The sequence below is a fragment of the Triturus cristatus genome, chromosome 11 (assembly GCF_964204655.1).
Source record: "Triturus cristatus chromosome 11, aTriCri1.1, whole genome shotgun sequence".
Classification (NCBI taxonomy): Eukaryota; Metazoa; Chordata; class Amphibia; order Caudata; family Salamandridae; genus Triturus; species Triturus cristatus.
Window position 1 is genome coordinate 870,149,791 of NC_140594.1, and position 14,394 is coordinate 870,164,184.

Here is a 14,394-nt window from a genome sequence, read left to right on the forward strand (position 1 = left end):
GCCATTAGACACCATTGTAGTGGAGCAAATTGACGATTCACCCGCGGGACCAGTTATATTCAAATAATCGCTAACTGCTATATCTGGGAGAATTGCTGGTGGTCAGTCCAAGGTGCCCAGCTCAGATAGTACACTGAATCTATTATACAGTGGATATGGTGGTGGAGCTGGGCTAAATAGTCTCTGAGGGGGCCTATAGAAGTAACCCAATGGCAATGGAGTTACAACAGTTGAAGGGCTAGGATAAATGTTGTTGCTACTAAGAATAAATTTAACTGTAGTGGGGTGTCTGAAATTAATTACAATACAGTCTCCTGTAATGTTCTTAAGTAAGGGACCAACCCAACTCACCCGGCGGACTGACAAGATTTCACTCGAGATGTTAGGACCTACCCCTTTATGTTTAGTCAACCAGTCAATACACTTGTTATTCAACTGGACCCAGGACTCACCTTGTCCCTCCTTAAGCGGTGGTACGCCCGCTAAGATTAAAACATATGGGCAGGCATCAGGGGGCAAGTGAAGGGCCGGCCCCAGATGTTTTATGGGCCTAGTAGCAACAGCTTGGCCCTTGTCTGAGCCAACATTAGTTGGTGCCCCCGGCTTCGTGATGGCCAAGGTGGGTCCGCCCTTTGATGTACCAGCGACCACACTAGTGGGGAAGGGCGGTTCGGCTGCTACAACCGAAGTGGGCTGCGATATCATGGCAAATTGGGTTTTCCCTACAGTGTCACCCCTGGGTGCAATATTAGATGTGGGTGTACTACTGGTGGTGTTAGGCCTGCCACCCAAAAAGCCCTTGCTGGCAGCTTCCAAATCTTTCAGTAGGCGATCTCCTCTCATTAGGTCAAGGCTAATCACTCCTTTCCTTTTGACGTCTTCCTTTTTTACCAGGTTTTCCAATCTATCTAATCTTTTAAGAATGGTATTAAACTGTTTGATCATTTGACTTTCCATTTGTTTAAAAATTGTATCAACTATAGTCTCAATAAAATTCCCATTTGGCTTTTTTTGAGTAACACTTTCAATTATAGGCTCAGTCTGTGTACAGGCAGAGTTATGTCCTTCTTTAGGGGGAGTTGTGACTGGGAGCCCCTCAACGAGTTGCAGAGACTCATTAATATCGCTGCCACCCCCTTGCGGTTGTTGCTTCCCTCTAGTCCACATACTCTGGGGGGTCGGTTGGCTCTTGTTGCGAGGGGGTTGTTTCCTCTTATTAACTATTGGTTTCGAAGGGCCTCTTTTCCTTTTCTCTCCAACAATCTTGTTGCTCGGGGTCAGGGGAGGGATAGCAGCATGTGCAACAGGATCAGGCTGTGAGTCAATAATAATAGTAGGACTGCTACCCCCAGGTAGCATTGCCAGGGGATTGGCCTATGGATTAGTTTTCATAACTGTGACCACAGGGGAAAGCGGCAAGACGTTATTTGAGCTTGTTTGCTGGAGCTCTGAGTGTAAACTTATAAGGTCCATTTACATTCTCCTCTCAGTGTTGGCAATTTCATTAGTAACCATATTGAAAGCATTTTCCAGCATACTTTCAAATGAAGGCGGGAGAACAGACAGTCCCTCAGATGCCTGTACGGTAGTACCTGTATTTCGTTTCCCCATTATATATATTTCAGGGCTCACCTTGCTGGCAACCTAGAGGGGTGGCCCGCCCGACCAATGTTGACCACTGAGGGCCTCAGAGGGCCCGCCCTTTGCCCGGGCTTAGCCCGGCGCTGTCCCGCGCGCGGACCCGCGAGGCGGTGGCTCTGCTGGAATTTGAACGCCTCCAGGCGCGAGATTGCGGGAGGCGGCTTCCGGTTCCGCCGCTGAGGGTGCTGGGAAACGTAGTCCCCCTCCACACAGCGGCCGCGTTTGAATGGCGGCGGCGGGAGGGAGACAGGTAGTGACCGTAGAACTGTGCCCAGGAGAAGATGCAGGTAATGTTTGGCCTCAGAACAAAGTTTGCCTTCTGGGAAAAGACTCGCCCCCTCTGCCAGTAGCTCTGCTGGAATTTGAACGCCCCCAGGCGCGAGATTGCGGGAGGCGGCTTCCGGTTCCACCGCTGAGGGTGCTGGGAAACGTAGTCCCCCTCCACACAGCGGCTGCATTTGAATGGCGGCGGCGGGAGGGAGACAGGCAGTGACCGTAGAACTATGCCCAGGAGAAGATGCAGGTAATGTTTGGCCTCAGAACAAAGTTTGCCTTCTGGGAAAAGACTCGCCCCAATCTTAAGAATTGCAAAGTTGTAGTTGCTTCACTGTGATGTTTTATAGCCTATTAGGGTTTTATATTTATTGTAAAGGGAAGTGCCTTTAAGAATAACTAACTCTTCAGAGTTCTATAGAAGCAGGCAAGTAGGTTTGTAGAATTCAAGAGGAAATGATGGAGGTGCAATTGCCATGCTTAGAAATTGCAATCTCAACTTGAGGATGATATAATAATCTTGTAAACCATTTTTTGCCTTCGTTTCACTGTTGACGATTACTAATGAACCAGGGGTCATTGTGAACCACCTGAAAGTTGTTCCTGCCACCTCTGCTGTGTTTTGATCAAGGGAACAGTGGATGCTGTTTGCAACAGGCGAAGACTTAATAAACTTTATCTCAAGAAAAAGAGTTATTGAACGTGGATTTCAAAATAATGATACTATTAACATGTTTACTATTGAAATTTGTGAACTGCTAAACTTGCACGGCTGCAACTCAGGCACCCTGCACTGGCGCTCTCATTTTTTACAAATGCTGGCATAGAAGTCATCGACAGAGAAACAAACCGCGAGGAATGCCATAGTATTCTCCATTGTAGACCTTCCTAATGCATATACCATCAAATTATGTTGCATCACGACTCAAGACATCTCACTTCATTTGTGATGCTACAGGGTGCATTTGGGTTCTCAAAGGCTAGCAGTTCGGACTGGCATTGTTCTCGGTTGGGTTACAGGGGGGCATGCAGCAATAGCTTGGAGAGGAGGGTAAGGTAGCTTACTTCTGAGATAATATATTGGTGTGGTGGTCAGGAGTAAATCAATAAAATGTTGTATTCAGTATACTGTTAAGCAAATCAGAAAGAGATGGGCTTATGTTAGCTAAGAAAAAATAAAAATGTGCTGTAAAACAAGTGGAATACCTGGTAGTGGGATGAAGTCTTAATTAAACTTGGTTGAAAATATCATAAAGGCGCCTAGTTCCAGAGATGACGAACCACCACAATAACTTCTCGGGATAACAGAACATTATACTAAGAACATAGACTACTTTTCTGAAAGAACTTTTATCATGAGATGTTTGATGAAAAAAAGGGGTGCTGTGTAAATACGTGGTCCAGTCACATAAAGAGATGCTAGTCAGTGCCAGGGAATTGAAAGCATATGAGCCTAAGTACCAAACTATCATAGTTACAGATGCCAATGTGTATGAATTAGGAGCATTGTTGGTCCAGGAGCAGGAGGGTCACAAGCATGTCATTTCTTTTGCATCATGGGCAAAGTAGCCCTGTCGTTGGTGTGGTGTTTAACATTTCTTAACTTATGTATGAAGAACTTCATTTTAGCTGTTAAGTGACCTTAACACTCTTATTTAAATATTCACCACAAATGGGGCATGTAGGGCAGTGCTTCCCCTCCTCATAGCTAACTGGTGGAACATGGCTCAGGAATTTTAGTTTAGCATGAGATATGTGACTGGGTTGGACAACATGATTGACTATACTGAGTGACTAAAGGATAAAGAAGAATGATTAGGTTTTGACAGAGGATGAACTTGGAGGTGAGGGACTGGATTGATAAGGGGTGGCTGACAGGGATGGCTGCTAAAGGGTGCCATTAGTTATAAGCTGGTGTGGTCAGCTCTGTAAAATTGCTGGGATAGTGTGTATAGTGGACAAATGCATTTTTTCCTAGGTCGTTGAGGAACAGGTTAGTGAAATTGTGGTACGAAGGTCATGCTCTGTAACAGACGGCAATGTGCGTATGCCCCTCCCATGAATTTACTATTTATCCAGAATTCCCAAAATCTACTGTGCTAGGACCGAAGGCAGATCCTTCTCTTACCTTGGGTCGGTGGCCTGGAAAAATCTTCCCCTGTAACTCCCTTCCATTTCCGAGCTATCCATTTTCAAGAAAAAAATAAAAACCTGGCTCTTTCAGCAGACTTGATGGGCAGTCAGTGCTGCGATAGGGAGCCTTCCATTTAGCACCAAGACACTCTTTGGAGTATGCGTACGCTCTACAAATCCCTCATCATCATCATCATATGATATATGTGCTCTTATGTGTTTTATTATGGTGAAGTAAGGGACTGTGTTATATCTTGTTAGGGTTTTAAGTACATTGGTCTGTGCCTATAAGAATAGAGCAAAGAACAAAACCACCATGGTCCTATAGAAGCAGGAGCAGTGATTGGGTGAAGGCTGGAGGAAACAAGGGAGGTGCTGCGGTCACTGTCATTAGTAATATGAGGCTCAACTGGCGAATGCGATAGGGGCCTTAAAAAACATTATTTTTGGCTTCTTTTTATCATCTATTCCATGTTTTTGATGGGTTGGGAAGTTCTATGTAGGTCAGAATGTTGACAGTAATTTTGGATCAAGTTGACTTTAATGCAGACATATTGGTACAGGTTTTTGAATGGCTTTGAAATCATAGAAAGTAATAAGCATTAAAAAACTGCAAAAGATGTCAGGAAACTGGCTTGATATTTTACTACTGGTAGTGGTTTCTGTGAAGCTGGAACAGTCAAATGAAAGAACCCCATCAGCTGTTTGTCAAGGAAAGGTAAAAAGTTTTGATGGGAAGGAAAAATTAAATCGTTTGGCAGTGCATTGGTTTTACAATTAATTTAATCAGAAATGGTTTACATTTCTGCAAAAAGAAATCTAATAAGAATTCACATGACAGTTAAGGGGGTCTGGTTTTATTTGGTCTAAATAGAGGATTTCCGAAGATTTTGTAATCGAACAGAATTGTGAATTATTTTATGGTAATAAAATGCCTTTACCTGTTCCAATACATTTTGTATTTAATATATAATTTTGTAATGTAGTTCATACGGATGTGCAGAAAGTCTATGTACCAAGAGTGTCAATTTGATCTTTTATTGGGGTCACAGACAGTTTAGTTGGAGCTTAGTTGTGCAAATGGTATAACAGGTTAGTGTTTGTGTCCTCATCTGTACAGGAGAGGCATTTTATGCAAAGGATCTTAAAGCCACGTGGCACCAAAACACGCAATAATGGAACAGAACCCTTTGTGATCCACAATTCTGTACGATTGGAGTGATGTTCGGGGGAAAGCAGGAGTGAGAGGAAGTCATTATGCATATCCAGAACGTCACAGTTTGACTTTTCATCCAGGCCGAGATGTATGAAGCATGCATTTTGTGACTCGCAAATTGCTTCGCTTTGTGACTCGCAATTTGCAAGTCGCAAAATGCAATGAACAACAGTGTTTCAGACACTGTTTGTGATTCCCAATGGGGTCGCAAATTGAATGCCTCATCAATATTCATGAGGCAAGAGCAATTTGCGACCCCCTTGAGAATGGCTAGCTCTCACAGGGATGGTGGCCTGCTGGGGTCAGCAGACCACCATGTTTATGTCTGCTTTTTCAATCGAGCAGTTTTTTTTTTTTAAATGCATCCCGTTTTCCTCAAAGGAAAATGGGATGCATTTAAACAAGAAAAATGAAACTTTTCAGTTTCATTTTTAAGGGCAGGCAGTGGTCTCTGGGACCGCTGCCTGTAGATCACTGCTTGCTCTTAAACAATATTCATGCACCCATTCACAAAAGGGAAGGGGTCCCCTGGGGACCCTTCCCATTTGCGAATGGGTTACCACCCTTTGAAAAAGATAGTAAACTGCAAGTGTTTTGTGACTACAAATGCAGTCGCAAAACAGTAGTACATGCCATTTGCACACTCTATTAGGAAGGTACGCCCTTGGCAAGCCCCTTCCTAATAGCGAGCCGCACACTATAATAGGTTAGCGACTTGCAAAATATGGTTTGTACATGGGGCTGACCTTTTTTGCAGTCGCAAACCGGCCGAATTCCCTGCCGTACATCTGTCCCTTAATCTTTTGTATTCAAATAAATAATTGTGTAAATCAGGGGTCTCCAACGAGTAGCTCGGGAGCTACTGGTAGCTCACCAGTACCTTAAAAGTAGCTCTCTGAGGTGAAGTCAAGCCCAGTATCAATTTCAGAGTAGGTGCCTATTAAAGAAGGCAGCACAGATCATCTCAAGACCCTAAGAGTGACAGCCAGCCAAACTTATCACAGTAACTCATACTAACACTCAAACACACTGTGCCAGCGTATAGGACCTGCTACATGACAGTCTGTATCCAATCTCAATATAATTAAGCCACAAGGAGATAGACCATGTTGCAGTCCCTCCTTTATCAGTCACAACATGTGTGTGAACAGTGCACTATCAAAAAAGTATGGCAGCAGCAGCCTGAGCTGTAATCAGTGCTGACCCACCAAAGTGCGGGACTGCAGGAGTCAGAGTGAAAATGTGTCAGTTAGATGCATGATCAGCTCAAGACCTGAGGAGAACAGGGTATGATCCAGACAAGAGAAAATTAAGAGACTCCTCAACATTTATGAGTGTGCCCATAATAAACACTATTGCTTCCTGAAACTATGCCTGGTGTCAAGAACCACCAAATATATATGCTAGCACCATCATGAGAGTGTTATATTTGGCATAAGTGTATCCATTCCTGACATAATAGTGCCAATGGCATAATTATGGTCATCCTTGACTATTTTAGCTTTTTTGGTCTAATTGTGGTATGCTGACAGCCATCATGGATCTACTCTGAGCATGGCTGGCCTACATGTACCTATTCCTGGCATATTAATGGTCATGACTGATATGTGGTCATATCCCTGATCCTTTTGGTTTCCAGCCTTGGCACAACTGTGGCCCTAGTATAATGGTGGGCATTACTGGCATAATTCAGGCATCCGTGGTGCTATGGTGAGCATCCATTATGATATAAAGGGGTAACCCACTATTGTCCACGGACCTGGGAAATGAACAGTCTTAGACTTCTTTAAAGCTACAATTCAGTTATGAAAAACATTCATTAGTCAAAGGGCATCCGGTACATATAGAATTAGCATTGTATTATTAATGTACCACCATTTTCTTTACAATGCAAACAAGTATATCCTCAAAAGACACAAAGGCACAAAATATCGCTCCAATAGTGACTGTTTATTATTTAGTTACTTTTATAACAGATCACCAACTTCAATGCTCCAAATAGAGAAAGAGGTTACTCCAAGGGGAGTGTGAATAAGGAAAGTGCTCGTGAAGTAGGACAGATATAAAGGAGGGGAATCCAAAAGGCAAATAAAATAACCATTCAATTACACATTCTGTTATCCTTAGTAAAACTGGTCGTGGTTCATAGTGGCACCAGTTTTACAGATAGGCCAGTATGGATCTACAAATATTCATGTCATGATTTTCTGATTATGCACAGAGAACATTCACCGGTGAATAGTGGCACCAGTTTTACAGATAGGCCAGTATGGATCTACAAATATTCATGTCATGATTTTCTGATTATGCACAGAGAACATTCACCGGTGAAAAGGCAGGCTGGAATGATATCAGGTACAGGCCCACTGGGGGAGAGTGTCGACGTTTCTACCCTGGTGCAATGAGGGTAATTTATATCCTCTGGGGCTGTATCCTGACTGTACCTCACCCTAGGTTGCCTCCCCTCCCCCGTCCTGAGGAAGACCCGCCTACAGAGGATATAAATTCCCCTCATTGCACCAGGGTCGAAACGTCGACACTCTCCCCCAGTGGGCCTGTACCTGATATCATCCCAGCCCTGCCTTTTCACAGATTAATGTTCTCTGTGTGTCATCAGAAAATCATGAAATGTAAAGAAAATGGTGGTACATTAATGATACAATGCTAATTCTATATGTACCGGATGCCCTTTGACTAATGAATGTTTTTTATAACTGAATTGTAGCTTTAAAGAAGTCTAGGACCGTTGTTTCCTATGCCAATGGTGAGCATCCATGGCATATGACTGAAATACCTGGGAATTCAAAGTAGTCTGTCCATATGAGGCATTTGTACATAGGAGTACATGATGATAATGACAAACTGATGTTTTGAGACTGTGCATTTCTCAAAAACTTAAAGGCAGTTTTAGTTTTCAAAAATGGGGTTTCTTCTAGAAAATTGAGTTTGTTTGCCCACAGCGGAAAGTAGTATTAGATAGAAAAATGTGCAGTTTCAGAAACTGGTGAATGATAATTCAAGCTGAGCTGGGGAGACGTACTGCTGTGCTTATGTCCTTTGTGCCACTGGGCATGTCAAGATTTGAATGTTACTTCATAAGTCAAGGGGAGGCATTTAATATTGAAGACCTTTATCCCAGCATTTCTGCTGGTAGGCGCACTTGATATACTTGGGTGGTAACTACTGAAAATCTTGCTTTGGGTCATAGTGTAGTGTAAACCTTGTTTTAAACTCTTCTCCACTTTAACATATGTATTTTCTTTTATATTTCTAGATACCATAACTGATCAGCAGTTAATGTTAATCGCTAAAAGCTTCGGCAGCAGTTGGAAAGAATCTGCAATCCTGTGTCTTAAGCTGGACCTGAAAGATATCGATGACATTACAGTAAAAGAGGACGATGTTACATTTCGAAAGTTCAGGGTATTGACGAAGTGGCGAGAAAGAGAACAAATTGACGCGACTGTGCACAACTTGCACGAAAGTTTAAAGACTCAAAAGGATATTGATTTTGAAGTTCTCAAAGTATTAGAAGGTATGTATACATTTACTATAGGCTGCATATGGATTTGTCACCTCAACCTGCATCTTAAAAGTTACTCTGGCCGCTGTAATTAAGCCTGTTGCTGACACTAACAGTTATTGCAGTGCTTAGAAAATCCCTTTCTGTTTTGATGGTCATTTGGAGCTTTGTTTTTCTACATACTTATTGTATCCAAAATTACATTTATCCAGAATATCTCTTTTATTAGATGATTGTAAATGGGGTTTCCTTAACTGAAACCCCATGAAAAACAACAGTACAATTGCATCTCCCATTATTGCTATTGTACATCAATAGTTCATTTTAAGAAATGTACATATCTAGGGCAGTATTCACAAAGGTAAATTCTATCGTAAACAAGGTTATGACTGAAGTTATCTTTTTTGTGCCTGCCTGTAATCCACAGAGGGATTCCAGTTGTCGTAAATCGATTTACTACTGCTGGTTTCTCTGCAGTAACTTGACATTAGTGAATCCAACTCGGAATGGGAAAAGGGCTTTCCAAGCCAATGTTTATATTAGACATTTGAAAAAGTCTACAAACTTGTACATTTGTGGACATTGCCAAACATCTGCCAGGATGGAAAGGGGAATTTATCACCTCCAGACTTGATGTGAATTCAGGGTAAGAGCTTTCCACATGTGGAAACATGGTTCCCTTGTGGAATAAAATAAAGATAGAGATAAAACAGAGCATCTGAACATGAGCACTATGTACAGGAGTAAAGGACTCTTTGGAGAAAGTCCCATGACTGGTGCAGCTTTCCATGCATACTTCTGGGAATGTTTGTGAATCCTACAGGAGCCAATGAAAAGTGAGTAAGGCTCTTTGTTGTACAGATGATCACACTCTTGAAAGAGGTCCCACAGTCTTACAGAAAACCAACACCAACTTAGCTTCTTCAGACCCAATGCCAAACCTGTCGTTTTTGCGCCCTGAATTCCCTGGGCCACCGCTGACTCCACAGAAATTTGAGGCATTCAGAGAGGCCATGCTGTCGATAATCAGATTGATTCGAGCTCCCCCTGTCATGCTTTCTTGCCCCAAGGACCCGCATTAATGTAGCATTAGCAGGAGTGGAAAACTGTTTAGAAACAGTGAATAACTGGCTTTCTGTAGATTCTGCTGTCTCTCAGTGAGAGCCATAAATAACAAAAGTATAGACAGTTTATCTTAACACCTTTTGACTCGGAGAGTTCAGATTTTTGACCAACCCATTGTATTCGAAAAATGACAGTGTGACCCTTTGTATATGTCAGATATCACATGCATAGTATTGCATGGAGCTAGACTAACAACCATTGGCAAAGGCAATAAGTCTCGCCTTTGGGTTCAATTGGCTCTGCCCATGGATTTAGCCGTGCTGTGTAGCATACCTGATGCTGAGCAACATTGCTAACAGAAAATGAAATGCCTTTGAAGTGGCTGCCTGAATTATTTTGTTAGCGCATACATCAAGCATACCCGTGCCTACGAAATGACATGAGCATTTTTTTTCTTTTTAACAACCCAAGTTGGATTAGTAAATAAGCAGGAAACAAAAAGTAGTGCGGGTGGGGTGCAGTAACATTGGAGGGGGTGCAAGCCACACAGATGGTAAGGATGCAGTGACTCATAGGGTGCAACTGCGGAGGGCACATGGAGAGAGAGCACACATGACCAAGCACATCATGGAGTTGCTCGCTGGATAAGCACACGAGTGAAAGAGAGCAAAGTAAGGGTGGCGTGGGGGAGAAGGACACAACGGAGACAGCTGGAAAACATGTGCAATCTCATGGAGTGCTTAAACAAAAAGAAGAAATTACCACCTGAAATAAGAGTGACATTAAAGCCAACCAGTGGTAGGTACAGACAGCATGCGCTACCTAGTATGCAAGACCTAAAAATGAAGCAGAATTGCGGTTAGGTAGAAAATATGTTTCAGGTTTGTATCATATATGTAATTGAAATATAATTATTTTTGCACTTTTCTTTAATGAAATACAGTAAGTGCTAACATGACTTGTGAAATAAAAGACAGCTCTTCTCAGTTGCCAGGATGTCTGGCATGCAATGGCTGAGTTCACATGGACATGTACATTAGCCATGCACTACAAGTCAATGATTTGAGACTTAAAATCTTAAGTAAAAAATCTATTTTAATATTCCTGTTGATTTCATTGTCATGTATGTCTTTCTCCGCGATACAGGTGTAAAATTAGTAGCAGGGCAGTGCAAAGAGCTGGAACTGAAACAGCAAAGCAGGCTGGAGCCAATGAATTAAAGAGTGTTATAATTCTTTTTGAATCCAGTCTTAGGACAGTCACAAACTTACATCAGAGAATGTAGTACTAGAACTCACATTGCATGTGCCCCTAAGTACTTTATCATAATTACATATTTGTTTCTCCATAAGAAATGCTGCAATCCACGTGATATCATGGTGAAGCAAATTCATACAGAATCTATAATCACTATCCGAGAATATTTCCTACTGCGCTGACAAAGAAGTCATCGGTTCCTGGACCCAGAAGAGCTTCAAAATCGGACTTTTCAACCGGAGAAAAATCAAAACAATTGTATGGAGAACACACCGATTTTGGAGTCATGTTTTCTTCAAATCAACTGTAAATGGATGTGCGGGTTAATGTTTTGTGTTTGGCACTATATGTAAATGTTTACAGTAAATAGTATTTTTGATACAAACCACTGTCGAATGATATGTAGCAAGTAGTTTGTGACAAACACAATATTTAGAGCGGCATCAGGATTGAGTGAGCTGGTCTCGCTCTCTGCCACCCTTTATTTTCTCTGCTGAGTAGAACATGGACTGACATATCTGAATTATGAAATATATGTTACATTTTTATCTGAATCATCACTGTTCGAAATACTTTGAGGAACTGTAGAGCTTGGCCACAAATAATTTAGTTGTGACGAATTTGCAAGGATCAGTAAATTCAAAGCGTCGCTTGCCTAGCGGCATTATGATGCTAGCTTTCAGAGTGAAACCTAGTGGCTTGACCGTCTTTCGTGTGGGGCCGGAGAAGAACTTACCAATTACAATGCCACTTTAACACCTTTAGTGATAGCAATAGTACCGTAGGTTTGGTGGACCATGGAGCAGTTGGATTAGCAGGGTTTAGTGCAACACGTCTTACATGGTGTCATTTAGCGGGTCAATCGGTATATATATGCCCTTGTCGGGGAACTCCAAACATAACTGACACAGTAATTCACACACTAAATACAATATCTTTAATCTTTTTTTGTTATAAAAAAAATCCTTCATTGTAATATATTGCAAAAATTGCATAACGTGGTAGAGTTGCCATACTCCAAAAGATCAAGTTTTTATGGGATTTAATGGGAACTGTAGTTATGGTTTCTTCTATGATATCACTAGTGTAAACAACCTATCAGATGTGTTTGTCATTGTCTTTTAAAGACCATGAAGATACCTATAAGGACTTGAACACACACCACTCAGACCAAGAGGTCTCAGTTTATTTCTAGAATTACCAAGGCTAATGTGTCTATGTATTTCCTTAAAAGACACAAATCCTCCATACAAATTGAGCTCTTCAATGCTCAAAAGCGATGAGCAGTGTACAGTAATATCTAAAAATTATGGACAGCACCAAGTCTTGGACACAATCTTTTCGGTATGCATGTATTCTTTCAGCTTCCTACTTGTCACCTACAGGTTTTCTCTAGAAATGTGAGCCACTCTTTTTTGGTAATAATTGGATTCTACTAATACTAACAAACTATGGGCCCTATTAGCAAGGACTTGCGATAATCGTCGCAAAGCGTGCTTAGCGCTGTATTTTTTATCGCTGGTTTAGATCGTGGAGAAAACGCGTTATTATCAACGTTTATCTCCAAGGCGATAATAAACCCGCTATAGCGGCGATTCTCCATCAATAATGCGGGAATACCAGCGATAAATTCCCATCACTAAGGAAAAGGTCGCTAATAGGCAGGTGAGGATTCAGCAGTAGAATCCACCTCCCATAGAAAACAATGGCTAAGTCAGGATTTTAGCAGGTGTTAAAATCCAGCGATAATCGCGGTTAGCGCGAGTTTTTTTATCGCTTCGCGGGCATTGCTAATAGAGAGAAGTTGTGTTAGCGACTTCTTCCTATTACTTTTAGGGAGGAACGCCCACTTTGCATGTCATTAGCGATAAATATTGCTGACATGCAAAGAGGTAAAAAAACGGCCGGTATCGCCATTAAGCTGTCGCTAACAGCTGTTAGCGACAGCTTGCTAATAGGGCGATAAAAATATCGCCACTTTAACGGCAAAAAGTGCCGCTAAAGCGGTGATACTGCCCTTGCTAATATGGCCCCTATCTCTGTTGTGATAGATTTACCACATCCAGTTAGCATAGGACTCTGTTGGCAGGGACTGCTAAAGGCACCCTACATCTATAATTTATGCCATGTGCCCATAGATTGACGCGGATACCTTACGTCTGCAATCACACTTGAATGAGATCCTCCATCGCATGTTGTGGTGGAAGGCGCTGCTGACAATTCTTAGATACATAGACTATGTTTGAAATTTGAATTTGGACTCACTAAAAATATTTCAGTGATTTTTATGAAACGCACAGTGACAGTGACCTGTTGTGGTACTCTTTTGAATTGTTAAGTTAAACATTGTGTAACCCACAAGTGATGTTCAATTGACATTGGTGTCCCTGTTTTTCTCAGATGTCATTAGGATTGTGATTGCATCAAACACAAAGTCCCACTTTGACTTGAGGGGAATCTCAGCTAGTAATTAAAAGCTGATAAGAGAAATCCGTCGTTTAGTTTACATTGGCATGTGCAATTTGTAAGAAAGCAATGTAAAAAACACATACTAATGTTCTGTACATTTCTTTAATTCATTTGGATCATGAGGGTTTCCTTGTTTCATTTGATTTGCTCTCTTTCACTTGGTTAGCTTTGAGGGACCAGCCCTAACATTCCGTTCCACTTTACAATGCTCGAATTAAGAAATATGAGCCATGTACGTAGTTCAGGAATGCTGTCATAGCTTTTATGATTTTTATCAATCATCATGATTCAAGAGTCATTGCCTGCTAGAATAATCTGTAAAAGTCTGCAGTATGTTTTGCTTTATATTTCTTTATGCAGCTTGTAGAAAATGGAAAACTTATGTTCTGTAAAAAAGTGTAAAGTACTTGTAAATAAAATGTAGATTTTTTTTACAACCCGTGGTGCGGTGGTCTGATTTTACAGGTTTGTAATTGTTTAGGATGGAGTGCCCAAAACATGTGGCTTCATAAAGTTAGAAGCTGTAATGAACAACCAAATAATTAAGAGGATTTGTCCTGACTGTCACCTCTATGAAAATCTAATTAATTATGGCCCAGATTTAGTAATGCTTGCAACTTTTGTTACGCAAACCCGATGCAAAGTGTTATGTTTAGATTTATTATCCAACGCAAATCAGGATTTGCGTTGAATAGATTCCGAAAGTAATGGAAACTTGTCCAGTGCACTGCTTCCTTTTACGCTGCATCAAGGGGCGTTCCATGGGTGGTGCAGGGAGTTCTAATGCAGCCACCTATGGGTTTTGACGCAAATCCCT

At 41.6% G+C, this 14,394-nt stretch overlaps 1 protein-coding gene across 2 annotated transcripts in view; it reads left to right on the plus strand.

Annotated features, from left to right (window-relative positions):
- Positions 1-14,014, plus strand: part of LOC146785560 (uncharacterized) — a 263,330-nt gene extending 249,316 nt beyond the window's left edge. For both annotated transcript variants that reach the window (XM_085634724.1, XM_085634723.1), the window contains 2 exons: positions 8,538-8,798; positions 11,204-14,014. In XM_085634724.1, coding sequence (XP_085490850.1) covers positions 8,538-8,798; positions 11,204-11,223 — 281 coding nt within the window. In that variant the 3' untranslated portion in view covers positions 11,224-14,014. The remainder of the gene's footprint in view (positions 1-8,537; positions 8,799-11,203) is intronic.
- Positions 14,015-14,394: the final 380 nt, after the last annotated feature.